At 40.4% G+C, this 27480-nt stretch overlaps 2 protein-coding genes across 10 annotated transcripts in view; one reads left to right on the top strand and one right to left on the bottom strand.

Annotated features, from left to right (window-relative positions):
* The first annotated feature begins 1400 nt into the window (after positions 1-1400).
* Positions 1401-9030, top strand: PSMD4 (proteasome 26S subunit ubiquitin receptor, non-ATPase 4). 2 transcript variants are annotated; one of them, XM_032950731.2, is made up of 10 exons: positions 1401-1537; positions 4951-5091; positions 5408-5522; positions 5733-5819; positions 6122-6190; positions 6315-6533; positions 6661-6769; positions 6918-7061; positions 8180-8247; positions 8726-9030. In XM_032950731.2, exons 1-10 carry the CDS (start codon positions 1512-1514, stop codon positions 8915-8917), a joined length of 1170 nt encoding a protein of 389 aa, XP_032806622.1. In that variant the 5' UTR covers positions 1401-1511; the 3' UTR covers positions 8918-9030. The 2 variants fall into 2 exon arrangements, with proteins under 2 accessions (XP_032806622.1, XP_032806624.1); XM_032950733.2 differs by having other exon boundaries at positions 6318-6533.
* A 742-nt stretch (positions 9031-9772) lies between these two features.
* Positions 9773-27480, bottom strand: part of HTR4 (5-hydroxytryptamine receptor 4) — a 109557-nt gene continuing 91849 nt past the window's right edge. For 7 of the 8 annotated variants that reach the window (XM_076065846.1, XM_076065844.1, XM_076065845.1 and 4 more), the window contains one exon: positions 9773-11733. Coding sequence is in view for 2 of the 8 variants with exons in the window: in XM_076065847.1 (XP_075921962.1) it covers positions 11628-11733 (106 nt within the window). In the remaining 6 variants the exon portion in view is untranslated. Of the gene's footprint in view, positions 11734-21063; positions 21116-27480 lie in introns of all 8 variants that reach the window. The other variant, XM_032950740.2, reaches the window with a different exon arrangement.

Below are 27480 nucleotides of genomic sequence, written 5' to 3' on the forward strand. Positions count from 1 at the left end.
TTCTATCTACGTGACCTTTACTTCCCCGTAGAAGTTACCGTTGTAATTATGTGTAAGATGTGCCCTTTTTTGAGCTGCCGTTTTGTATTTACAAGAGGTGGTCCTTTTTTGAGCTGCCGTTTTGTATGTGTAAGATGTGCGTGTTTGAGCTGCCGCTCTCGCTCTGGCCCCTCCTCCCCTCCAACCGTATTTCCTATTTAAGCTTCTGTTCATCCCTCCGGCACCCCCCCCTCTCTCTCTGCCTCCCTGTCCGTCTTTCCTCCCTCCTTACCTCTTGGTGTACTTGTATATGTAATTCTACTGACCGTGTACCTCGTATTTTTCATTCTATCTATGCTGGTATGTGCAATCCAAAGGTTGAACACGAAATTTAACACTCTTGTGAAATTCGTGGTCCGCCAGGAAGTGTCTAACTGTGTTGTTGGCCTGACTGGATGTGCTTCACATAATGTTTTTTTCAGGTTTGTTGAATTCTCGTCTCTCATCTTTTTGTTGTATTTACCTCCGTGATTTGTTCTTGACACCTGATGAAGATCGCTTGCGTTGTGATCGAAACGTCGTGATTGTTTTTTGTTATAATATAATTTATTGTATTTCTACATACGTGACTTTAACGAACAAACCAATGAGTAACCATTGCTACAGTCTACATTATAGACTGCCAGTACACTCACCAACTTAATAACCATTGCGACAGTCTACATTATAGACTGCCAGTACACTCACCAAACTTAATAACCATTGTGACAGTCTACATTATAGACTGCCAGTACACTCACCAAACTTAATAACCATTGTGACAGTCTACATTATAGACTGCCAGTACACTCACCAAACTTAATAACCATTACAACAGTCTACATTATAGACTGCCAGTACACTCACCAAACTTAATAACCATTGTGACAGTCTACATTATAGATTGCCAGTACACTCACCAAACTTAATAACCAGGCTACAGTCTAAATTATAGAGTGCCAGTACACTCACTCCGAGTTTTTTTATTTTAATGCAATTTGTATTAACTTTTTTTAATTCTTATTTTTCTATCTGCGTGACTTTACCGAAAGAACCAAAGAATACAACCTCCTTGCCGTGAGAATTTTATCGTTTTATTTGTATTATTTTATTATTTCCCTTTTACGTGACTTTACCGAAAGAACCAGGATTATATAAAAAAAACCTCCTTGTCTTTTTTCTTCTTTGGTTCTTTCGGTAAAATCACGTAGAATGAGAATAAGATAATAAATTAATAAAATCAAATAACACAATAACATTCTCCCGGTCTTTCTCTCCATGGCCAAAATAAACAAAAACACAATCCCAAATCGATGACGCTCACAAGTCGCCGTTATGACGTCACCTCCGCGAGAGCGCGTTTGGTGAAACCTCGACCGCTCATTGGCCCGCCGGACCGACGTACGCCCACGCCCCCTCCTCCCGCCCGCCAATCGGCTTCCCTCTTATTAAGAATCGGCCGCCGAAACGCTCGCGAAAGAGAGGCCGCAGCGATGGGGCTGGAGAGCACCATGGTGTGGTGAGTCCGCCGTGATCTCCTCGCAGTCTCTGCACCGCACGATGTTTCACTCCCCCCCCACCACCACCTCCTCCTTCCTCACACTCGAGCGGCTTCTCCCCAACCCGTCCGTCGGGCTGGTTCGCTCAGGGTTTAGTGTGAAGTGTGAATAAGTCGACTAGGCCGAGGGTTTGAGGTTAGGCCTCTCTCAAAAGTGCATTGTAATGGGGGGTGGGCGCCCGGCACTACTGTTGTTGTCATCCCTCCTTTGTTTTAATTCGTTTATTTGTTTGTGTGCGTGCGTGCGTTTGTCCGTCCGTGTTATAATGACGACTGCTTTTCAACGACAACAACAAAAATTCGCGTGCGCATATCCGTACGTCGACTTGCTTACGAGCGTTATTTTGCGCGGTGCGGTGGCAACACCGTTCACCCTGAACCCCGAACCATCGCGAGTTTTGACTCCCAAATCGCGACTCCGGCGCTGATCCTCTGGCGAGTGCTGTGCGAATCGGCCCTTCGTCAAACCACGCGAATCCGCGTGGCGACGTGGGCTCAAACTGACCCACAGTACACTGCATGGGGGGTGTGGGTGGCGAGGCCTTCATCCAACAGGGGATTGACAAGGACTGTAAATATGCACACGGTTGTATTTAATAATAACCTGAGGACCCATAGAAGTCATCCGTCACGCGATAATTCTACAGGACGGTACTTTAAAGGCGTTTTGAGATGCAACCGTGCACCCCAATTTAGCGTTACTTATGTTGATTGACTTGCATCCTTTATTTACTAGGAAAGGGCCACGTTAGAATATTCAATAGATGTATTACTTCCCCGTATTCAATCAATGTGAGGGCCCACTGAGAGAGGTTATGTTGTTTTGTATCAATTATTTAACCTGGCGAGGGCTCATTGAAGTACATTTTAAAGATCCTATTATATTTTTTGTCAATTCACGGCCTCATCACGCCATGTTTATAATGGGTGTTGTTGTTTGGCTTTCCTTCACGCTGGTCATTGGGGTTGGTGAAGGGTTAAAGTCAATTCATATGCAATACAATATTTTCTGGAATGAGCAGGTGAAATTACATTTTATTTTGATATACTGATTGCCCTCGTATTTAAGCTACCGATGGGCCATTGAGGTGTGGACCCGTTGGTAATATTTAGTACCTAATTGGATTGCATTCTTCATCCATATTTACTGGACATCTGTAAAATATAATTTAATAGCTCATCGAATTCCTCCAGTATAAATACAGATTCCGATTCAATAAAGTGGGTCAAGTTCCATTACTACTCTTGACTGACATCCGAGGCATTATTGAGATGCAATACCTGCACTCTATAGTAATTAATTGGCAATATAGTAAATCTGTTGATTCCTTAGACTAGGTAAAGACCCATTGAAATTAATTCTCTGTCTCGATTGACTGACATTTATCCAGGTGAATACTCATTTAGAGCCAGGAATGATATTAGTTTAGACTGTTCTACTTCCTTTGACCAGATGAGGGCCCAATGCGACTATCTGTTGGTTGGCTGCAGATTGTATTACACGACGTGATAGCCCATTGAAATTAATCTTGATATTCTATGCTGAAATGAGCAGTGAGGGTGCATTTGTCACCACTGATGGTCGTGAGCCACTTGTGGGAATTGCCTATTCCCCCGGAAGGTTCGGTGTAACTGGAAGACCTCCACTGTTGACATTCCTCATTGGTAGTTATTTTACGTCTCCCAAGGGAAATGTCAAGTCGACTGCTAACGAAAATTTAAATTCACTATTTTTTTCATTGTAATTTGAAGATTCTGATATAACGCCACATGACTGGACTACATCTTCAAATTGGTGCACCCTTTATTTAACCATGAGAGTGCTCGTAATTGTACAACTTTTTTCATTGGTTGCATTGGATTTCTAGATGATGATGCATTGTGTATGAGAATAAACACCTTCATAATAACATTACATGTACTGTAGTTGCAATGCTCTTGTGTAAATACTATGCACTATTATGCTTGATAAATCTTTCCTTTTTGTATTTTCCACTGCCTAGTTTCAACAGTGTTCACTTATTATGGAATGCTATTTAGCGACAGGATGCTTTTCGAATGTTTAAATCCCAGCTTCGTGTGCATTGGGGCCATCCATTTAGTACGTACGCATGGAGGGGGGAGGGGGGTTTAACCCATATTCGTACGCTTGCGTATGGGGGGTCTACTGACAATGTACGTATGCATAGGAAACGGGGGGGGGGGGGGTGTGGTGAAGCCTCGATAATAATTTGTCTACATTGGCCTTCAAATTAGTTAGATAGTCCGGCGGTGGACTATCTGTTGGCTTAAACACGTTAATATTATACAGGTAAGAACAACAGGTTTCACACTGCCCACCGTGGATTATTTGTCTGTCTGTCGTGCATATCCGGAATTCCATCCGCATAATTGGAGTTGCGTTACTAATTTCCAACACGGATCGCACGAATGCGCTGTCCAACCAAGTTCCTACCTGCCCATTCCGAAGGAACGTGTTTAATCCTTGATCGTTTCTGGGTGGATTAAATATCGGCCGTTCTATTGGATTCGGGGTGGGGGGGGGGGTCCGTCAGGCGAACGTACGCAGGTGGGGGGGGGGGTAAAAAGTCCGCGTGCGTACAGGGAGGGGGGGAGGGGTCAAGTTTTGACAGATTTTTGCGTACCTAATAAATGAATGGCCCCATTCCGGATATCAAATTGCAATGAAATCCAAAACCACATTGCTTCCCAACAAGGATCATTTATAATCTCGGAATTACGTTGGTGCATTTTAGGTTCCAATCAGTCCATTATTGAGCAAATACAAATTCAGTGTTTGTCCTATTTAATTTGCAAGTATAAGCGCAATACAGTCGGTATTCCCTCATTATTCACGAACTTGCTATCCGCGGTTTTGCCTATCCACGAATCGCATCTGGAACTCTACACGACTCCATCGAGAGAGAGAAAAATAAAGTTATTAGAGAACGTGATGTTAGAAATTGATGAGATTTAGTAATAAGATGTAGTTATGAGATAAAGTTATACAATGAAGAGATGAGAGAACTTATCTAGGCTTTAGAAGCATCTGCAGACGTTGCGTGTACGATATTCGTAGGCCAATATTATCCGCGACATTTGGTATTTATGAGCCTCTCCGGAACATATCCCTCGCGAATAATGAGGGAATACTGCATGCAAGAATATTACATTTACAGAAGTAGCATGTACCTGATGTGCATTGCGTATCATTTCACTACTGCACTTGCTCTTATGCCCATCATTATTGATTACTCCAGGTGTTGTCTAACTTATGGTCAACATAAACTTGCCTGATCTCACTGTCACATGTTCTCAAAAATGGCATTTCTTGTTTTCCACACTCCCCCTTTTTTTTACATTTAATTGAGCAGCGTCGACAACAGCGAATACATGCGGAATGGGGACTTCGTGCCAACCCGCCTGCAAGCACAGCAGGATGCCGTGAACATCGTGTGCCACTCTAAAACCCGCAGCAACCCGGAAAATAATGTTGGGCTTATCACACTAGCCAAGTAAGCAAACAGGGAGGTGCACTCAAATGATACAAGAAACTAGCTTTACTCTTTTATTGTGAATGAGCGTCAATATATGGCAAAGCTGGAGAGATTACAGTACATCGTTAGATGATAAATTATCGGCACCATTAATAAATCAGAACAAAGTGATAGCTGTGTTGCTATTTTTAAAGCCCCCAGGAATTAAAATGGATATTTATTCTAAGTTTCTGACAGTATAAAAAACGAAATTGTCAAAATATTTGAATGTTTTTGCTTTTACTGTAATTTGCGTATATATTCATATCAACTATATTTGCTCACTTTTTGGCAGCAACTGTGAGGTGCTGACAACATTGACATCAGACACGGGAAAAATTCTATCCAAACTTCATTCTGTGCAGCCCAAGGGAGACATTAACTTCTGCACAGGGATTCGTGTGGCTCACGTGAGTGTGCAAAGGTTATTTTGATGGGAGCACTGCCATTACTTGTGTACAAAGATTCTTAAATATTATGAAAACACTGCCATGCTCTAATTTAAGTTAAATATTGGTTTAACAAAGTGTATTTTTTTGTAAATTATACTACATTCAAATGTATGGATTCATATCGTATGAGTTTGTTTAATTATACACGTTTTCATTATTACTACACAGCTGGCATTGAAACATCGCCAGGGAAAAAACCACAAGATGAGGATTGTAGTTTTTATTGGAAGTCCCATCCTCAATGATGAAAAGGAGGTAAGTGGGTCACATAGCATATGTTTTTTTTATGCCTTCTCATCACATTCATTATAAATGGGGGTTATGGCTTCATTTAAAAATGTGGGAAAAACTTTTACCCATTAGCTATAAAACATCTGTGTGGTTATTAATGTGACAATTGCTGCAGACTCTGCTGCTTAAAATAATATATTTCACATGCCATGGCACCGAATTGGTCAGGTGGGACAGCAGCAGCGCAATAATTTATGTTAATGGTTCATTGCCTTCTGTCTGTTCTGCACCACTGCTTCCTCGTTTGACCGTTGCCTTTTTTCCAGCTCCTGAAGCTAGCAAAGCGTCTAAAAAAGGAAAAAGTTAATGTAGATATCATTAACTTTGGCGAAGAGGTACGTTAAAAGCTTTTTTTTATTTTACCAATGTTAAAATGTACATCCATTGTTTTGCAGTTGTTTCTGGTGGCATGAGAAGGCCCTGTCGTTTATTTTAAACTCACGCGGATGTGTTTGAAAGCAGGGAAGCAACACTGAGAAGCTGACAGCATTTGTGAACACGCTGAATGGGAAGGAAGGAACAGGCTCCCATCTCGTGACTGTTCCACCAGGTTCTAGCCTGGCTGATGCTCTGCTTAGCTCACCCATTTTGGCTGGAGAGGGTGGAGTTGGGTTTGGTCTAGAAGCCAGCGACTTTGAATTTGGGGTAGACCCAAACGCCGACCCGGAACTGGCCCTGGTAAAAACAACTTTTCTCTTTTTACGTCTTACATTAGACATGCAAGTTACTGTATTCTACGTATTATTTTGGTATACTCCCGAGTAACTGGCAAACAGAATTGTTAACCAGTGTAATCATCATCTAGGCCCTGCGTGTATCTATGGAAGAACAGCGGCAGCGCCAAGAGGAAGAGGCACGCAGAGCAGCAGCTGCCTCTGCTGCTGAGGCCGGAGTGAAACCAGCTGCTGGTGAAGGTGAAACTAAAAAAAAAATGACAAATATACAAATGCATTTAATAATTCTCATTATTTATATATTTTTTTGATAATTCTAATATGAAAGCTTTTAGGTATAAATGTGACATCACATATGAATTTCTGCTTGTGTGTGTTTTGTGTGCAGACTCTGACCAGGCTTTGCTGGAGCAGGCCCTAGCAATGTCCATGCAGCAGCCAGAAACGGTCAGCCCAGGAATTCCAGATTTTAGCAGCATGTCCGAGGAAGAACAAATTGCTTATGCCATGCAGATGTCTCTTCAGGCATCAGGTACCATACACATTTTGACCAATGCAAGCAACTGCTAAGAATACTTGCCATATAAGCCGACTCTTGAGCAATTCCGTGCATTTGGCATCACCAATGCATTTCAATTACGATTATGACCACCTTATATTGGTATAATTCTCCATCCTGGCTGTAATTTATGCTTCCCTAAGCGATATTCAAAATAAAATCCCATTCTATTGGAAATCGCTCTTAGTGTTCACATTTCCTGCATAAATTATTCAGTGTGGAATCATAGGAATTAAATAAGATTCCAAAAACATCCAGTTTTACTTGGTAATAAAGAACGTGCTAGTTTATGCATATAAAGTATTGCACTTTTATCTAAGGCAGTGTAAGTGCCTTGTATGGTTCAGTGAAATTTGAAATTCGACATGAATGCATACTTGGTGAGTTATGTTGTAATGGAATGTAATCTCATTGCACCGGCAAATGTCTGAGCCATTTGAGCTTGGTAACAAAACAAATATAAATTATCATTTTTAAAACACGTTTTATCATTCGATTTATCTGCAATTTGTAGTGCAAAATGTACGTTTCAAGGCGAGTATTACAAATTAATAATTACAGCAATATTTCGCTCGCAAATTGTGCCATTTCATTTGGTTTCTCAAAGGACTTCAAAATGGCTTTCACATGCAGCTTAATGCGTTTTGGTTATAAGCCATTCAATACCTACAAAATGGCCAGCTGAACCAACTGGCATTAATTCTCCCACGAGTGCAGTCGGTTTTGTTGACTATGGCAGCATTTATAGTTGGGTGTACTTAAAATAATAAATGCACTCTGACACTTAATCACCTTTTTAACACCATTTAGGAAAAATGTTCACAATGGAGTAAGCCCATTGTTCGTTCACAAATAGACTTGTTGATTGCTGTAATGTGGTATTCGTAAGTGGTTTCCAACATTACAGGCTGACTTCATTTTGTTATGTTATTGCTTTTCCATAATAGGCTGTGCATTACATTTTATCTTCCAATATGCTCTCTTCTAGTTTCCTAAGGTGATACATTGTTGGTTGTCCTTAATGGTTTCATATTGAGGATTTTGGTAGCAAAACTGCATGTCACTGCAATTTCTTTTTTCTCCCTCTGTAGAATTTGGTCGAGAAGGAGCAAGTGAAGCAGAGAGCTCTGCCATGGATACTTCTGAACCACCTGCGAAGGTGAAGATTGTTTTATAAAGGGTTATTTATAAACAATATTATTATAACGCATTCTTAATTTTAAAGGGGACTGCATAAACGTTTGAATTGTAAAACAAATTAAAGTGCCACTTCATTTAGTATGATACATTTTAATACATTGTTTCTCTTTTATAAATCTTTTACGCATGTCATATGGATATTTTAATAAAATTACTTATGCTTTTGGCTCATCTTGCACAATATGTATACGCCTTGCACAATATGTATACGCCAGGCTGCAGCTGGCATAATCACCGTTGCAAGCATGTCTACGAGCATAGGGAAGACATTCTCTCCTTAAAAAATAAACCACATAGGGAAGTTTATTTTGTCAGTTTCAGGAGTGTTTAAACAGAAGGTCTTTTTTGCTTCGGCAAGGAAATGTTGACAGTTTGACCCATAGAAACGGTCATGTTGATTTGAAATAATAATCATGAATGCATTTCTCCTGTTGCAGGCGGATGAAGAGGATGATTATGATGTGATGCAAGACCCAGAGTTCCTGCAGAGTGTGCTGGAGAACTTGCCAGGAGTAGACCCTTCCAATGAGGCTATTCGCAATGCTATGGGCTCGCTTGCCTCTCAGTCAGGCACTCAGGCCAAAGACACCAAGAAAGACAAGGACAAAAAAGACGAGAGCAAAAAATAAAGCAGATTGCAAAATGCATTTCCACACCTTGCAATGCCCTGAACGTGAAAGGTTAAAATGTGCTATGTGTAAAGCTTATCTGTGCAAAATAAAGATCTTTAATATTGCACGTTTATCTTAGTGGTTGTCCTACTACTTAAGCGTTTACAATAAACATTGTAAAGGCTTAAAGGTGCTTGAGTGTTTTATACTTAAAATAGCATTGCTCCGAGGTTCCTGTTGGCAGATTTATAAAGTATCTAAATGTAGGAAGTTTTGTTCATTGAAACTGTCTTAAAAAATGTCTAACTTTACAATTGTTATGCTTTAAAATGTATGTTATCTTGGAGTCAAATACTTTACATTTGACTGGAGATTACTGAATAACAATTAAGCAGCCATAGTTATAGCAGTTGTCTTCAAAAAACCTGGACTTGGAAGTCAACTGCTAAATGTTCATTGCCATTTATTTCATAATTATTTTTCTTGTTTGGCTGCTACAATAAAATAGTGTACTTTTATTAATTTAACCATTTTAAGTATTTTGTAAGGAAACTTTCACTATCACATCACATTACACATAGGGATAATGATTTTGATTGAGATTTTACATTTTTATAAGTGTTTAGTGCATTATAAAAATGTGATTAAATATTTGAACCATGCAAAAGTGTGCAAATTCTTCCCAGGATTTGTATAAACAGCCCTCCTGCTTAGACGTGAATCAAAATAACTTAAGTAAAAGGCATACACAGTTAGGTCATGTGGAAGTTTGTCAAGAGTTTCACCACATGCAGCGTCATTATTCGTGTGGTGTTTCTGCCAGCAATACTTATAAATTGTACAGTTCTACATTTTGTAACAATACAACCAAAACCGAGTCCATTATAGATTTTATTTGCTTACACAGAATATGTACAAAGGAGTGAAAAACTTAATCCGTTCTGTACAATCACTTTTTTACAAAAAAAGTCCCCAAACTAAACATGTAGAGTAATGGTCAACTTTCTTTGGTTTGCACCAATTACAAAATGTACATTTGTATAAAGTACGAGTGCCCACCCACGCCTTATGGGGTATGAAGAACCATCTTAATCCCTTATCCAGACTGGAAAGCATACACAAAATCCCCACAATGTCACTCGGCTCGTGAAATGTTAGCATTAGCTTGTCGCGATCTGCAAAGAAAATGTATTTTACATGCTTAATCGCACAATGGGTTGCAAGCTTTGGTATAGCCTTCAAAATATGCCTTGAAAATGTTAACACCGCCGACGCTAATGCTCTTATGCCTTGAAGCCCAATTTTGCAAAAGTTAAGTCATGCACCACTGTTCACCCTCTTGCCCCCAAGACCCTTTCAATGCCACAAAATCCCAACTTCAAGCGCTACAACGCCCACACTCCCGATACATTACCAGGAATTTTGGTTGGGCACCTCTGGTATAAAGTGAAATGCAAGAGTGCACAAAAAGGGCATTTCGAGCGTATGTGCTGTAATGCAGACTTGCAGCATTATCAACGAGACTAAACACGATTCCACATGGTGTGCTGGGTAAATGCTCAGGCCGGTTTTCGGTTTCCCGGTTATGTACGCACAGAACATGTGCATGATGTTTAAGCTTTTCATTTTCATAATATTAACAACCCTTTAAACATGTTTTAAATAGTATGTTTTCACGATAGTTAACATTCATAAAACTTATAAAAAACACATTGTGGAAATATAACAAAGTGCTGGATGCATTATTTACGAATAAATTTAAATAAAACACTGCTAAGAACTACAGATTTTGATTGATCAATTACATTATTTGGCTGTAAGACATCTTTAATACATTGATGCACTGATAAATAACCACTTACATTCATGTATGATGCTGGAAAAACTTACATTTACAAGATGTTAATACTGTAACCTGGACATGTGACAACTAAAAGCATCCTGCTTTATATATTTGGGGGAGCAATATTTTGTGACTAGCTTTAGTAATTTAAGACAAACGATAATACACAGCTGGTAAAAAAAATAAAACTCAAGTAATGGAAACAAGGCTGAACGGATTAATGTTTTAGCATTCAGCTTTCCACGCAACGTGATGGCCATTAAAAGCGTTTAAATATTCTTTACAAAGTGTAAGAAAATGTGCTCTTTAAATTCTCCACTTACTCGCACAGATGAAAGGCATACGAGAGCCATATCAATGTATACAGTGCTTTCACAAATACAACCTCAGCTCAACTGATATCAACACATTATCTAGCAGCCTATCCATGCCTGGAAGGAAAGATCTTAATATATAAATTAAGTTAAAAGTCCTAGAAACATACTGCAAACACTGCCAATTGAGACGGCATCGGGCCTCGGTGGCTTTTTAAATAGATTAGTCACATGGTGACAAGTATTTAAAAAAGTAAGTAAATTACCATTTTAATCAAATAATTCTGAATTTGTGATTGCCGCATTTAAATGTGAGTTATTGTTAAGTACACGTATCCAAACTATTTACATGTGAATTGTTAGCTTTTTCTGTTGGAATATCTACGAACATTTTACTAGATGAAAAAAATAGCTTTTTGCGTTTAAAGTTCTATAAACTTTATAAACATGTACCTTTACATCCATTAAGTAGTGCATGCACTATAAACGTGTACAATAACGTGTATTGTCTCCATCTTCGACCTCAAAAGACATCAATGTTTTTGGACATCAAATCGAAGTTCAGTTTTTGTTATAAACAGGATTCCATCTCTTCAGTCCCATTTGTTTTGTTGGAGAGGCTGAATCTTCTGTTGTGGCCATTTTGCCGTACACCAGCGTTCCTCAATGTAGAATATCTGAAAGGCAATCGCACAAATTACGTTGATATTATAACCGAGATTCTGACGAAGCAAAGAGTACTCAAAACGAGTTAGGACGTGGCCCGCGATTTTATCGAATGAGCATTGTCTGCTTCAGCCGATCTTGATTGTGGGGAAAGTTTGCGATGGTGGGTCCATATGGAGAGAAATCAGATTTTTGCAGGAGCCGTACGGATTATCGCAACACCATATGCGCGAGATGACAACAGTTTGGGGAGACCTGCATTCAACAGTCGATAGATAATGGCAGACGATGCGATTCATTTTGCTGAAATCACAATGCCTCGCTTTTTAAATATAAAATGGTCGCTGTGCCCCAAAGTTCTTGTCAACTTGCATTCGTATTCCCAACCATGCACTCTCCTCGTGTATTTAAGATAGTGGATGCTATGGAAAATCCAGTTATGAGAAAATAAACAAATTACACTTTTATTGAAGTAATGTGATCTTAGAAATGCAGACACCAATATTTATTGGCATACAAATACCAGAGATTTGTAGAGTGTGACTTTCAATATCTGTTGCATGTCAGTTTCACTATGACGAACAAAGCACCCGAAATAATGCCTTTATCTTTTTAGCATTCAAAAAATATATTGTAAAATGCAGACGTAACATAAAAAAAAACATTTAACTCAATTATACTCCTGTAGATGATTGCCATTTTCTGTATGGAAACAGAATATACGTTCATCAATATCTTGCTCAAAAACGAAAAGCTTTATAATTGTTTTCATGTGCGACACTTATTTTCATGCCGTATGGCGTGTTTCCTTCAAAGAGTAGATGTGGATTAATATAATGAAAAAAACACCCATGTGGTTGTTTGCATGGAAATACTCAATTACGATTATGTGATCGTCTTTATTATGCCTCATCTGTTCACAAGGTCTTAAATCTCATGATGTATGCAGAGCATACAAATGTCTACCTAAAAACACTGCACACAATATGACTGACATGCATAGCCAGTAGAAAGGTTACTTTCATGTACAAACGTTGATATAAAAGGTATTAAAATACCTGCAATTAAAACCGATAAAAATAATGAATGACCATACGTGAACAAATTTCAGTTGTAATGATGGCCATTTATTTACACGGTCTAATAGTTGTCTAATACTTGTGCTGAACACTACACTAGGACCGTGATTACTCTTATTAACGTTAGATTTGCATTTCAAGGCAGCACAATAACCTTGTGGGCTATTTGTGATATTAAACTTTATTCAAATAGCAGAATTGAGACTAAATGGAGCATGTCATGTTAGAAATAACCATACTTAAGTACTCTTGGTTCTTTCGGTAAAGTCACGTTGAAGGGAAACAATAAAATAATAAAATATATAAAAACAATAAAATTCTCACGACGTTTCGACACAATTAAGCGAAATATACCAACCCCAGACTTGAGGTACATTTTGTTTCTGAACTTTACACTGCTGGCCCACGCAATGCTTATGTAAATGTTTTACATCATAGCAATTAAAGTTAAGTCTTTCCCATTATTTTGGAATTTGAAATAAACATTCAGTGTGTTTAATACAGAGACGGTGTTTGCTATATTAAATTTCTCCGAATTATTCCACCAAGAAGTATAGCTGGATATTCAGTTGATTTTCAGGTCGTGTGTGGTGGCGTAAAGTCTGGCCAGCATTGAAGAGCAGGCCAAAGAAGACCCTCGAGAGTGGCTCTCTAGAACCCCCCATAGTGGAGCAATTTCTACCAGCAGTGGAGTAAGCATGAAATTGCAGAGCCCGCATCTTTAACTTTTATAATTCAACCAACAAATCAAGGATGTTATGCCTATCAAAATTACTCAAATTTATTCCGCATTGTAGTTCCTTTTACAGCCTCAAACGAGTAACTGGTGTGTGAACATCGCCATGGGGGAGACAAAGGTGGCCGGGCGTGGTGAATCCAAGTCCCGGGCGAAGCCGGGAAGTAAAGCTATTAAAATATAAAACGACAATTGTTTTAAGTGTTTCATATTTACATAGTTATGCTGTGAACAGGCCATTACCCTTGCCAATGACATTACTACAAGTTGCATAACACTAATGACAGCAGCTGTGAAACAAGTGTCAGTTAAATTCCACCATGGTATGGTATGTAATTTATTTGATAATTACATTTCAGAATGCCCGTAGCCGAGAAGTAATTGCAATAATTTTCCAATTTACAACACTACATGCATTTGCATACGATTTATCAACAAACTTCACAGCAACATTTATGAAGGGCCATTGCTCCAAACGTCACTTGTTAGGTGTCCTTTTAAGGCAGTGCTATTGACAAGTGTGTTGAATTATTTATGCTTCTGCACTACTGCCAACGCAGTATCACCAAATCCTTCGTATTAAAACATGTTGTTTTACTTTACCGAAAGAGCAAGGAATATGTTGTTTTCCTACCACCGATTTGCACGGTTGGCTACGTACGGTCCGAAAGAAGTCGAACGTACATACAGACATCGACACAACCTCTCGCCGCTTGTTTTTTTTTTAACAACTGTCGTTGAGAAACACTGAAGAAATTAACGCTGCCCTTTAAAATTGTACAATAAATATACGCGCTGAATAAATGTGCAATAATATCACGACTAAATATTTGCTGCTACATACCATGACCAAAGTGTCAAAGAGAAGAAAGGTTTAGGGTTACAATTACATTCATCCAATGCAAACAAACTAAAATCATAGCTGACAACCCAATTTCCAAATCTACTTTCATGCCAATTGCTCAGAAGGATTCATAAAATATATACGTACTATAATAGTGATAGCTCTGTGGACATTTAGACAGCTCACCGTATAATGTGTCCCTGGCTCTCACTTTTTTAAGTACTCAATCAGCCAGTGCCAAACAGATGGGCATTTGGCACCCAATTATTTTAAGCACTTGTGTAAGCACGAGTTCTGGGACAAATTAACACCTGAACTCCACCACATGCCGCACTGCAGTGAGGTATAACACATTTCATTTTGCATGCAAATATCCCGCAATCATGACCTTATGTTGGCACGCAACAATTTGTACAACAAATAACTGCTAATGCGATGCTATCAAACATTCATCTGGGCTTTGCTACACAGTAGCAATCTCCGCACATTAAATAACATCTCTCAAATAGGCAATTGAACAGAAAACTAAATTTTAAGCTTACACAGTGACCAATATATAAACATACCAAATCTATGGTCTACAAATATACGATTTTAGACATAGGTGAACATAAAGTACAATTAAAAGCGGATTCCTCATTCAATTGTACAGTGAGGGAAAAAAGTATTTGATCCCCTGCTGATTTTGTACGTTTGCCCACTGACAAAGAAATGATCAGTCTATAATTTTAATGGGAGGTTTATGTGAACAATGAGAGAGAATAACAACAACAAAATCCAGAAAAACGCATGTCAAAATTGTTATGAATTGATTTGCATTTTAATGAGGGAAATAAGTATTTGACCCCTCTGCAAAACATGACTTAGTACTTGGTGGCAAAACCCTTGTTGGCAATCACAGAGGTCAGACGTTTCTTGTAGTTGGCCACCAGGTTTGCACACATCTCAGGAGGGATTTTGTCCCACTCCTCTTTGCAGATCTTCTCCAAGTCATTAAGGTTTCGAGGCTGACGTTTGGCAACTCGAACCTTCAGCTCCCTCCACAGATTTTCTATGGGATTAAGGTCTGGAGACTGGCTAGGCCACTCCAGGACCTTAATGTGCTTCTTCTTGAGCCACTCCTTTGTTGCCTTGGCCGTGTGTTTTGGGTCATTGTCATGCTGGAATACCCATCCACGACCCATTTTAAATGCCCTGGCTGAGGGAAGGAGGCTCTCACCCAAGATTTGACGGTACATGGCCCCGTCCATCGTCCCTTTGATGCGGTGAAGTTGTCCTGTCCCCTTAGCAGAAAAACACCCCCAAAGCATTATGTTTCCACCTCCATGTTTGACAGTGGGGATGGTGTTCTTGGGGTCATAGGCAGCATTCCTCCTCCTCCTCCTCCAAACACGGCGAGTTGAGTTGATGCCAAAGAGCTCCATTTTGGTCTCTACTGACCACAATACTTTCACCCAGTTGTCCTCTGAATCATTCAGATGTTCATTGGCAAACTTCGGACGGGCATGTATATGTGCTTTCTTGAGCAGGGGGACCTTGCGGGCACTGCAGGATTTCAGTCCTTCACGGCGTAGTGTGTTACAATTGTTTTCTTGGTGACTATGGTCCCAGCTGCCTTGAGATCATTGACAAGATCTTCCCGTGTAGTTCTGGGCTGATTCCTCACCGTTCTCATGATAATTGCAACTCCACGAGGTGAGATCTTGCATGGAGCCCCAGGCCGAGGGAGATTGACAGTTCTTTTGTGGTCTTGTAGCCCATTGCAGCCTTGTGTAGGTCTACAATCTTGTCCCTGACATCCTTGGAGAGCTCTTTGGTCTTGGCCATGGTGGAGAGTTTGGAATCTGATTGATTGATTGCTTCTGTGGACAGGTGTCTTTTATACAGATAACAAGCTGAGATTAGGAGCACTCCCTTTAAGAGTGTGCTCCTAATCTCAGCTCGCTACCTGTATAAAAGACACCTGGGAGCCAGAAATATTTCTGATTGAGAGGGGGTCAAATACTTATTTCCCTCATTAAAATGCAAATCAATTTATAACATTTTTGACATGCGTTTTTCTGGATTTTTGTTGTTGTTATTTTGTCTCTCACTGTTCAAATAAACCTACCATTAAAATTATAGACTGATCATTTCTCTGTCAGTGGGCAAACGTACAAAATCAGCAGGGGATCAACTACTTTCTTTCCCTCACTGTATGTATTGCTCACACTGCAAGAATATTTAGGTACTTCAAGTACAGTATTTCCTAAAGGGTATAAATTCTTCGATTTGCAGCCTACGTTTATACGGTTATTCACTGGTGGAAGTAGCCCATTAAGCTCGGGTTTCATTTTCTCATTGTCCATGGTAATTATGGTTTGTTATTATGCCATTGCAAGCAGGTCATAGTATTCCTGACAACCGCAGGAAGTTGACCGGTTTTTAGGAAAAAAAAATTCCCGTCAAAACTTTTACAGTTTACAAAGCCAATAAACCCCCAGCTCTACGTAAACACTAGCCTCCACCTTAACTAAATCGTGGCTTTTTTTGGACTCACATTAAGTGCTGTTTGGAATGTTTTTCGAAAGTAAACGCCTATAAAACTGACACGAGAAGGACACGTGTCTTCATTACGTCGTTCTCCCAACGACTAACAGGTTTAAAAAATAACGAAGATACATTTCGGTTGTCGAGACTAAACCTCACCCTTGCTTGAACAATGAGAAAAACAACAACCTTATTTGAACCTACAACCGGGACTTTAAAATAGATTGATTTTTTGGATGTTACTGTCAACAGTGCACTGTGGTGTATAAACATAAATTTGACACCCGCTTATTGCGGTTCCCTTAGAGCAGCTGTAAATATAATGGATGTGTAAACCCTACTCTGACATTTTTAACTGCCTGCTTATTGCACAGACAGAAATAGACGCACAGGTACAGTGTGCGACCATAATTCCTAAAATTTTCATTTTTGGAACAGCTTCGTAGGACGTGTTCAAAGTTTGCTTCCTGGCCCCGGTAACTGCAATGTTTGTCACGGTAACGTAGATGTGTTTATTACCAAATTTAAAACACATTTCATTGCTCCCCTAACACAATTGCGTGAATGTTCCCATCAATCATTCAGTTTAACGGTGCCCAGGGCAAACAGCAACTTGTATTGAGCAAGTGGACATTGGTTGATGTCAGAATCCGGGCAAACTTTATGTAACGTCTCGGACTATCCATTCAAGTACCGTACACAGGATTGCTGCAGGCTCCTTGCTACTATCAAATTTTGCGTATAGCTTACAGAATACAAGGTGTCATTTGCTCAACACACGAAATGTGTACAGTGCAGTTATTAAACGTTGGGCAAAATGTTCAAGACTAAGTAAAAACTGGAATCTGCCCCAAGAAAATGAGACCACAAGGTTTATACCGGGACAAGGCAATGTTTCCCCCATGGAATGGTTAGCATTTGCGTGAAGACGTTGATAAAGAACATGTTTTCACATATAAACGGGACAAATATGCATACATTGGTACTGACGCATTCATTTATAGACAGGATTAATGGTAAGCTATGTGCTTTACATGGCCATGCACCACTAATGAGAAATGCGTCATTATTGTCTAAGAACTACCCCTATGTCCAGTTAACACACTGCAGTCCTGTGTATGTTAGGGTCGGGCCTTTTACTTCCCGTCATATAATTAAATATATATACAGTATTCTCTGGATTATAACACACTCTGGAAAGTAAAATGCATCCCAAACTTGTGCCCGGTGTCATTAAAGTTATACAAAATCTTGTCACACACAAAAGATACACCCCTGATAGTTTGTTTTAAAACACAGAGGGGGAAAGTGTCTTCTAATACAGATAATACAGTATACATGTATGCAGTGTTCTATATAAATTGAGACATTTCTTCGAAAAAGACAATCCAGAAGATCTATTTTTTATTTATTTTAGTAGTGTTAAACATGCCTAATTTTAATTACATTTGGCAGCATTTACATGACTTAATAAGACTCTGGCTCTGAATAGATCTACAAAAAAATAAGCAATGAAACCCACTAACCTTTTAAATGTCAAGGTAGTCACGTACCCATAACAGCTCTTCGGATGTCTCTTCTAGCCTCCTGCATATAAAGTGCTCTATCCTTAAAAGGAAGGATACCCACAGCCGTAAAGATTTTATGAAAAAAGCCACTTTGGGGGGTGGGAACAACATACCTTGAAATCCTAAAGCCAACTTGGAAAGAAAAAAAAAACATCTTGAGAAATCGAACCAAATCTTTTCACGTTAGCTTTAAAATAGTGTGCCTAAAATTGAGGTGCATTGCGTACTGCAAACAAACTGATGTCCATTCTACTCGAAAAAGCATGGAGAGATGCATGCTTGGAACAACACGTACACAGAGATAAAGGAGGGACACTTGCGTTGGACAACATACGCAGGCATATTGCTAGAAGGGATGATGGCCAATGGATGTAAAAGGTGAAAGAATTTCAAGCAAAGGAGGGGAACATGCCCAAAAAGGATGACCACTACGGACGAGATTGAGCGATGAGATCAACTCATGCGCAGTAGCAAGATGGATTGTGGGATCGCAACACCGAGAGAGAGATGGTGACGGTGTAGGGATGCCTCGTAATAGAAAGACAATGGCCGATGATTTGCCATGAATGAGTGCATACTTTAACAGAAAATGACAGGCATTCACACGTCTGCCTATCTGATTGTCTTCATCAGGAATTAATGTCAAATTCTGAGATCGAATTATTTCTCAACAGTATGTGCTACAGAACTATGGGAGCATTATACGACTATAATAATGCATTTTTAAAACAATCTAATATTGCTAATATGATGCTCTGGTGCAAATGTACATGACAAATATATCATTTCCAGCCATTCTTAAGCCACTAATGGATGAAGGCCACCCACGCCATGTCGTTCATGTGTTTTTAACCGCACTTCACCACATCAATTAGTGTAAGTTTGTGAAGTGTGGGAAAGGATGTTAGCCAAGGTTGGAAATCGAACTCTGGTTGCTGGGTTCACGGTGTAGCGTGCTCACTGCTGGCCCAACACCTCACCTAATTATTGTACATTAGCTATTATAAACATAATTTCTGGACACTGGTATTTGACATATTAAGTTCGAAAAAGATACAAGCATATGTTCTACTGTACATTATTATGACACAGAGCCTTAGGCACATCAAATGCACAAATTAACCATGGCCAAGACCTGGTTGCATTGAAACAGGCGCCTATTATTTAAAATAACCTTTAAAAAGTAACCTTTTCGATTTTTCGTATGTATAATATTTTAAATTCACAACCCTAAGGACTAAAGTTTAATTACATCTTACAAATTTCATTTCAATTTGAAATTTTAGATAAATGTAAAAACACATTCATATTACACACGCTTCAAACCCTAAAGGCTTGGCATTGACAGGGCTTGCTAAATTATCTCCAACTTTCCTACTCTGCATGATGAGAATTTCAAATTGCAACGCCTTAAGATTATCATCATCATCATGGGCATGATCTTTTCACTGCTGGATGAAGGTCTACCTTCGTCATTGTCATGCAATGATCCATGCAGCTCCTGTATATGAGATGATTCCATGGTCTTCCTATCTGTCTCTCAGCGTAATTCTAAGTATGCAGCTTTTTTTCCCAATTTTCTTTGTCAATGTCCATAATTTGGTCTTCCTATCTGTCTCTCAGAGTAATTCTAAGTATGCAGCTTTTTTTCCCAATTTTCTTTGTCAATGTCCATAATTTGTGATACATAGCAAGAAGCATTATTCTGAGGCGAGCCAATCGCACGGGTAAGATGGGATGTCGGAAAAGGTTTATATACAAAAATGTAACAGCTACTGAGATTGCCCAAATGCATATTGTTCAAATAACTTAATAAATAAGGCTGCAAAGTTGGACTCCGGATAAATGTGAACAAAACAAAACGCATGCACAATTTTGCTAAACGACTGGAAATATTTGTTGGATGGACACAACTGAACACCACTAGGGTATGCATGACTATGGCAGTTAATAAAGGTGGACCGAGATCAAAACAATGCATTAACGAGGCAGACAAGAGCAAGGTGGAGTTCTATTGGAAAACTGAACTTGATAACTAAAAATTGTATTCCAATGTACCTAAGTAAAAAGTAGTTTTTTTTTTGTTATCAATTAATAGTAGTTACCAACATTACAGTAGCACAAATTGTGACTCCAGCAGGCGACATTACGGCTAGCGGTGTTGTGTCGTAGTTGTAAACTGTAGCTTCCAATGCTGCAGTAAAAAAAGTTGGCTGCTGTAAGAGTCGTTATTCTATTAGTGACTAATGTATTATGGTATCATATATCAACGAGGACATCCTAAGGCATGTCATGCTACGATGTAATTTTACAACAATAATGAACCCGGTAAAAGTCACGTAGGTGTAAAAAAATGAAAACAACTGAATTAAATCACGACGTTTCGGAGGCAGCACAAGCTTCCTTCATCAGGTGAAGCTTACTGCCTCGGGAACGTCGTGATTTAATTTAGTTGTTTTCATTTTTTTTTACCTACGTGACTTTACCGAAAAAAACAAAGAGTATGAATCCTTGCAGTCACGAAAGCGTCAAATCTAGAAATAATTAACCCTTTTCAAAAACAGTATAAACTCAAACACAAATACCTCAAGGTCTGTCTCTTGAATTGATTAGGTCGCCCGAGTTCAAGATGCAATCCTAAGAATCCAACATGAAAGCATGTGTTAGCAAGACGGTTCCAAATCGACTGGATCAATGTGCCGAGATTAAGTTCATGGGGTTCAAAGAGGAGCTCATAGAAACGATAAAAAAGTAACAGCCTACATTAAATCAACGGATTATTATATATATGCACACTCTATCAGGTCATTATTAACTTTTGTCTATCCACTCCTGGATGAAGGCCTACCCACTCTGTCACCATTGCTCACGGTCCAGTGCTGCTATCATCCATCTCACTCCTACACATGGAACTGTTCTCATCGCTCCATCTCTGCGATGGTCATCGTCCTCTTGGATTAAAAAAAACTATCCCCGACTCGAATGAAATGTACGCAGAGAAATAAACCTGGGGAGAGGGGGGGGGGAGTTATTTTCTGTGCTTGCCAAGTTTCCAGAACCAACGGGCAAACATTGAGAGCGCCGTACCCAAAATACAGACAGAACCCCACTGTCTCTCTCCTCTATTAAGGACTTCACATGCAGCCAGGAGTAAAGTCAGCAGTTCCACAAGCTAGGCAAACCTTAACATTTCGACCTCAAGTCAAACTAATACCATAATCATCAACGTCAGCTTTCTGTCTCTCTAATTAAAGGCCTCGCCATTGCTCTGTCGGTCACTGTTTTTTTTTTTAAACCAAACTTCACTGTGCTTGTCTTTGTCAAGGGCGGTGCCAACCAAGTTAGATGTCATTTGCCACTGATAATTATATGGCCAAAAAGTTAACTTTCATAACCAGGTTCGTGGTGCAGTGTGCCAACTACTGCACCACCACTCCACCTCAATTGTGTGTCATTTGGAAGATAATTACCTATAGATTAATAAAATATCTGATTTATGAAATAAGTAAATGACTTGAACCACTAAGGAAAATGAATGCACATACACCACCCCAGCATGGATGAAAATGTTGTTTTGTCCGAATATGTCCAACACCATGGTATTTAGAAAATGTTCTCCCTCACCAAGAAAGGTGGACAAATTATTTATATCTGATTTACATTCCAAATTTCTGGACATACTTTACCGAAGTAAAGGGCCACTGTGATTATACTAACGATCATCCACATCATTAAAGTGTCTGATATGTATCTCTGAAAATTAAATTTGAAACTGTCCAACTAATGCCACACGAAATGTGAATCTAAGGTAAATATGAATTTAAATTGAAACAAGGCTATACAATCTGTTATGGGAAAACCACGATTTTTACATCTGGAGATAGTGGAGATAGATACTTGCAGGCGTTTCTGAACTCCAGTCCTCACAATTCTCCATGGTACAGTTTTCCGTGATTACCAACCATCAGGTGCATTCAGTGTGCAATTGCTTAATTTGCATATGAATAGACAATAATATGTGTATAATCTTGCTCTGCCACTCAGTGATATTTGTGACTATCGCAAACCGGCACACTGGATTTGGCCACAAGTGCTGAAGTCGAGAAAGACTGGTGCGTATGATGTGTAGAACCATACATCGATGAAGATCAACTCTGAAGCTCATGATACACATAGAGTTGTGTGTGCAATAATCAATATCTTTTCATCCACTGTCACCACGAGTCCGGCAACTGAGCAGGACGATTCAAGAGCAGATGGTGGTTTACTGCTCGAGGCCGATCGTGGAGGTTACGTGTCTACTGGGCAACAGCTGCGGGATCTGGCAGAGGGCAAACGCCGTTGGCAACGTGTGGTGGTAGCATCAATGGCTTAAGCCATGATGACATCTTTGAGCTTTATGAACCGGTTTGTGTCACGCCTGCAGCCACTAGAGGCGCTACATTTAACCGCAACATTGAGACAATTTATTGAATTCCCTCGGAGGGGGGGTGGGTAGCGAGTCATTTCTGCCGCGAGGGTTCACCAGGGCTCATGGTAATTTTACCAAAACGTCTCCACTCCCTGTATCATAATCGTGCAATAAAAGCAGTCTCATTTAGTATTTACGTTCGTAAATAATTATCCGTGTAAGCACAAACAAGCCATTCCTGAAGACATTTCCCTGCTGCACGCGGCCACATATCATGCCTTCTGCTGGACTCACGTCACAATTTAACGAGTAGCATATCTTGATTTACACTGTATACCTCACTGACAGCGGCGTTACACCGCCCTGCTGTTTATATCACCGTAACTACAAGGTCAACACAATGCTGTTTATATGGTGCTCAAATTAGATGAATCCCAATTGTGCATTAAAACCACAATTATTAAGTCTACGCTCACATCTTACCTATATATTATCACGCCAAATCAGCGTCGCGCCATTCACCACTAATTCACCGTAATTGAGGCATGGTTCATAATAATGAGATATGTACAAATTACTACCGTGCGAAAAAAAAATCTGTTCGGCGACAGATATAGCACTCGGGCGATTTGCGTCACATTTCGGCAAGGACCTCGATTTCTTGCGGTAATGTCTCCTTAAATTACTTACGCAGACGCCCACTACAACGCTTCTCAACACGCATAATTAGACGTGCTAATTATAAAACCGGCAAGCAGCTTGTATGCTCTGTAAGGACGCGCGCCGCGCTAATGAAAGTGGAAACCGAGCTACAACCCCGAGCCACTGGTGCAGCCACCATACATACCACTTTTCTGCTGCCCACAGACTTCATTGACCCGCAATGGAGCAATGGGAATATTTAGTTAAAGCCATCTATGGAATGACAGTAGCCATCAAAAAAACAGGTCCAATATATACATACATACAATAAAATAAATGTTCGCACACAAATAGCAACGGGTCCCATTAACCCAATGACAACAATGACTCAATCATATTTTCTCCGCCTTTACGGATTAATTAATTAACTTATGCCATTATACGGGGGGGGGGGGGTGGGGGTTAATTATTTGTTCTGATCAGATTCTTTAAAATATTTACCCTCAAACCCACCATTAAATCGACAATAATCTTAAAACAATAAATGATTCCGTTTGTAAAGGAGGCCTAATGGCTTTTGGTATAAATGTTTCTCGAAAATCTTTGCCACAGTTTACAAGGAATCGTGCTGTAGGTAAGTGCGCGCAGTATGCCCCCTTCGCCAGAGAGCATTCCAATGCCTGCTGCAGCCACTCGCATCATCCCCAGCGCTCAGCCCCACAGAGCAGTTCATTATTCCAGAGCAGTGGCCCCGAGACACACCACAATCTACCGTTATTGTTGTTGGGTTCTAAAAAAAAAAATGCTCACGGTTTGAATCTCGCACCAAGGGATCGTAACAAGACGCAATGACAAGCCTGTGATTCGCAAAATGGCACTGAGCTTGTATATGCACTCAATTCTCTATGGAGCATGTTTCCCAGAGGCCTTTTCAGTCACAGTGTGTAAAAAAAAACACATCGCAATGTAATCTAAAAGCAGTTGGAAACCAAATTATAGCCCCTGTACCTGAATGGGCAATACATGTCGGCTCTCATAACTCATTCAAGGAAAGCCTCGAGTAGGTTATAATGATGATAACAATAACATTATTTAAAGCCCCTTGCCAATTCACTGCTGGAGTAAGGCCTACTCATGCCATGTCAGGTCATGGGCGTTCTTTGACTATACTTCATTTTACTGTTGGTGGTGGTGGGGGGGGGGGTGAAGGAGGCGGGAGGTGGACCCAATATTTTGCAGTTTCATGATCCTACTAATTAACAACGAGAATTGCTAAACGATGACCGTCAAACCGGTAACCGTTTTCGAAAATCGATTACCATTTCGAAAGCGAAAAATCCGGGAATTGTTTCCAATGGAACGGTGATCATGAATGCACCAATTGCTAGACACGAACGTACGAAACCGCAGAGGCGCAAGTCACTGCGTTGTATATTTTCCCTCGTTTCTCAGTTGAAAGATAAAGGTGAGCACTGCAATTGCTTTCTTGCTCACATCACTGCTGGAGGAGGGAGCGGCCTTCACGAGAAAGAGCTATGCAGGTTATTTGGTGCAGCTCTTTGAAGAGGTGGGCGAACCTACACTTTATCCCACCTCACATGACCTGCCGAACGACTGCTGCGCACACATTCATACTGCTGGGTGGACAGAGGCCGTGGGAAAAAAATATAATAAACTTGCACCATTGTTTCCACTGCTGCACCGGGAGCAGTCCAGTGTGCTGACCATTACACCATGGAAGACTACCTTCCTTTCTCAGTTAAAAAGGGCAAAGCCGTGATGTGTACTTCCAGACATTTCAATGTGTGTGGCAAAACCAGCAACTGCCCCCCAGCCCGCCTTAATTTAATGCAAACAGAAACGATTCTAACAACTACCGTTCCAAGCCATCTCGCTTCAACTCAATCTCTGAGGAGGACGTCCTCTCAAGTGTTGTCTCTCCTTTGGCTGCCACTTTGTCATCAATCTCGACCACCGGTCATCTTCCCTTTAGTCACATGTCCTGCCCAAGCCCATTTACTATTCTTGATGGCCAAACACATTCCTGCGGAGGGAGCTGGTAGGAACGTTGGGTTGCTCGGTCAATGGCCAGGGTCAATGGCGGCACCACGTGGTGTATTCCGCAAATATGCCCGACTGTGAGGGCGGGCACAAGCCGGCGTGAGTAGGTTAAACGTTGAGTTTTGTAAGGGCACCACGGGGTGACCAGCCCCTCCCCACCCAGCCCCACCCCTCCCACCCCCCACCCAGCCCCACCCTCCCCACCCAGCCCCTCCCCACCCTCCCAGCCCCTCCCTCCCCACCCAGCCCCTCCCCACCCTCCCAGCCCCTCCCTCCCCACCCTCCCCTCCCCACCCTCCCCTCTCCATCCAGCCCACCCCTCCCATTTTTGGATGCACGACGGACGGACACAATAATCCCCTGTGGGCTGGTGGTGTAACCAGGAGGTTCCTACCAGTATAAGATGTTTCCAAGTTGAATATTTTTGTCAAATCCAAGTGATCTCTTCTATTCACTCAGTGTAATTCCCAAGCGTGGATCTCTCAATGATTTTTGTACCATGAACACGAGTTCACAATTCGTAATGAACCTCAATTGTTCCATAGATTTACTTAAATCACAGTCCACTTTTTCGGATCCGATATTTCATAGGAGGTAATATACGCATTGGGAAATGGTAAGGTGGGCTCAACCACCGTTCTCATAACAGCAGATGTCACTGGAACACGTTCGATCAGCCTCACTAAGCACAAACAGCCGAAAGATTTCTATTTAGATTCAATTGGTGCTTCTGTTACGAGTCGACAGCTTATTCATGTAATCCTGCTTAATCTCAAATTAAAGGCTCTCCCACATCAATTCACTTCACAGCCAGTGACATCCACGTGGGCAGCAGTGATTAGTCGTGGACATAAAAAAGATAAAAGTACAACTAAAAAGAAGTGGCATTACATTTTTAATTAAATCCCTTTCATTCTCTGCCTTTAATTTTCCCATTTGACCCAAACGTTGACAATGCAGCAGTTATTTTTTTTTTTAAATTGGGAACACACGTGCAATAATAGAGGGAAAGAAAAAAAACTAATTATAAGGTTTCATGCAACACAATGCACCGAGAGATGCTGCCATGGTGTATTGCATAGCACAATGGACTTGAAATGTGGAGGTCACAGGTTCGTTTTTGGTCGTTGCAATAAACGGTCAAGTTTCTTAAATCCCCCCCGCCACCCACCTCTCTTCCACCCGTAAGTGTAAATGTATACACTACAGTGAGTCAATCGGCAGGTCGCCTGTGTTGAGGTAAAGTGTGGGCACTCGCATTTCTTCTAAGATGTCTGTCCAGCGTGGACGAGTCGACCATAATATCCTTTAGAGATGCCCTCAAGTGGCCCTTCCTGGTGCGAAAAAGTGATCGCAGGGCTGCACTTTTTCCTTTTACATGGCACGGTGGTAGGGAATTGGCATTGTGCCATCTCAACGCGATTTGAATAATTGTCACGATCCAGAGTCACTACTCTAATCAAGTATTATTCATTCATTTGCATTAAACCAAACATCTTATAATACGCACAGAATTGTCATGCATTGTAAATAATCGATTTTTCTCACACTATTTGATGCAGAGTGTATCATTCTATTCTACCTTCGATTGTGGCAATATGTTAAGGAACCAAAATGCCAATGTCGAGGTCTGCTAGCCACGAGATGGCTTCAGGAGGTGGCTTCAGGAGGTATAGTTCTTGTAATTTTCCTATTCGTCCATTGAAGGAGCGCAGAATACAGTGGGTCAGCTCTATGGTCCACAGTTTGGCAGTGTATCATGAATCATGAGAACACTTTTCAGTCGGTGACTTGATGCGTCATTTCATGCCAAGTGGGCATGCTCACCCCGTAGGCATTAATGGAAGTTTCTTATATTTTTTTTTTTTACTGCATGAATACCCGTACG

Source organism: Petromyzon marinus, chromosome 9, assembly GCF_048934315.1.
Source record: "Petromyzon marinus isolate PM22_M1 ecotype Great Lakes invasive population chromosome 9, UKy_Petmar_22M1.pri1.0, whole genome shotgun sequence".
Taxonomy (NCBI): Eukaryota; Metazoa; Chordata; class Hyperoartia; order Petromyzontiformes; family Petromyzontidae; genus Petromyzon; species Petromyzon marinus.

What these genes read in the sequence shown, in the direction of transcription:
- PSMD4 (XM_032950731.2), top strand. Translation starts at nt 1,512, where the DNA reads ATGGGGCTGGAGAGCACCATGGTGTG. An exon ending in GGGCTTATCACACTAGCCAA is followed by an intron (nt 5,092 to 5,407) that starts GTAAGCAAACAG and finishes ACTTTTTGGCAG; the next exon opens with CAACTGTGAGGTGCTGACAA. An exon ending in TCATTAACTTTGGCGAAGAG is followed by an intron (nt 6,191 to 6,314) that starts GTACGTTAAAAG and finishes TGTGTTTGAAAG; the next exon opens with CAGGGAAGCAACACTGAGAA.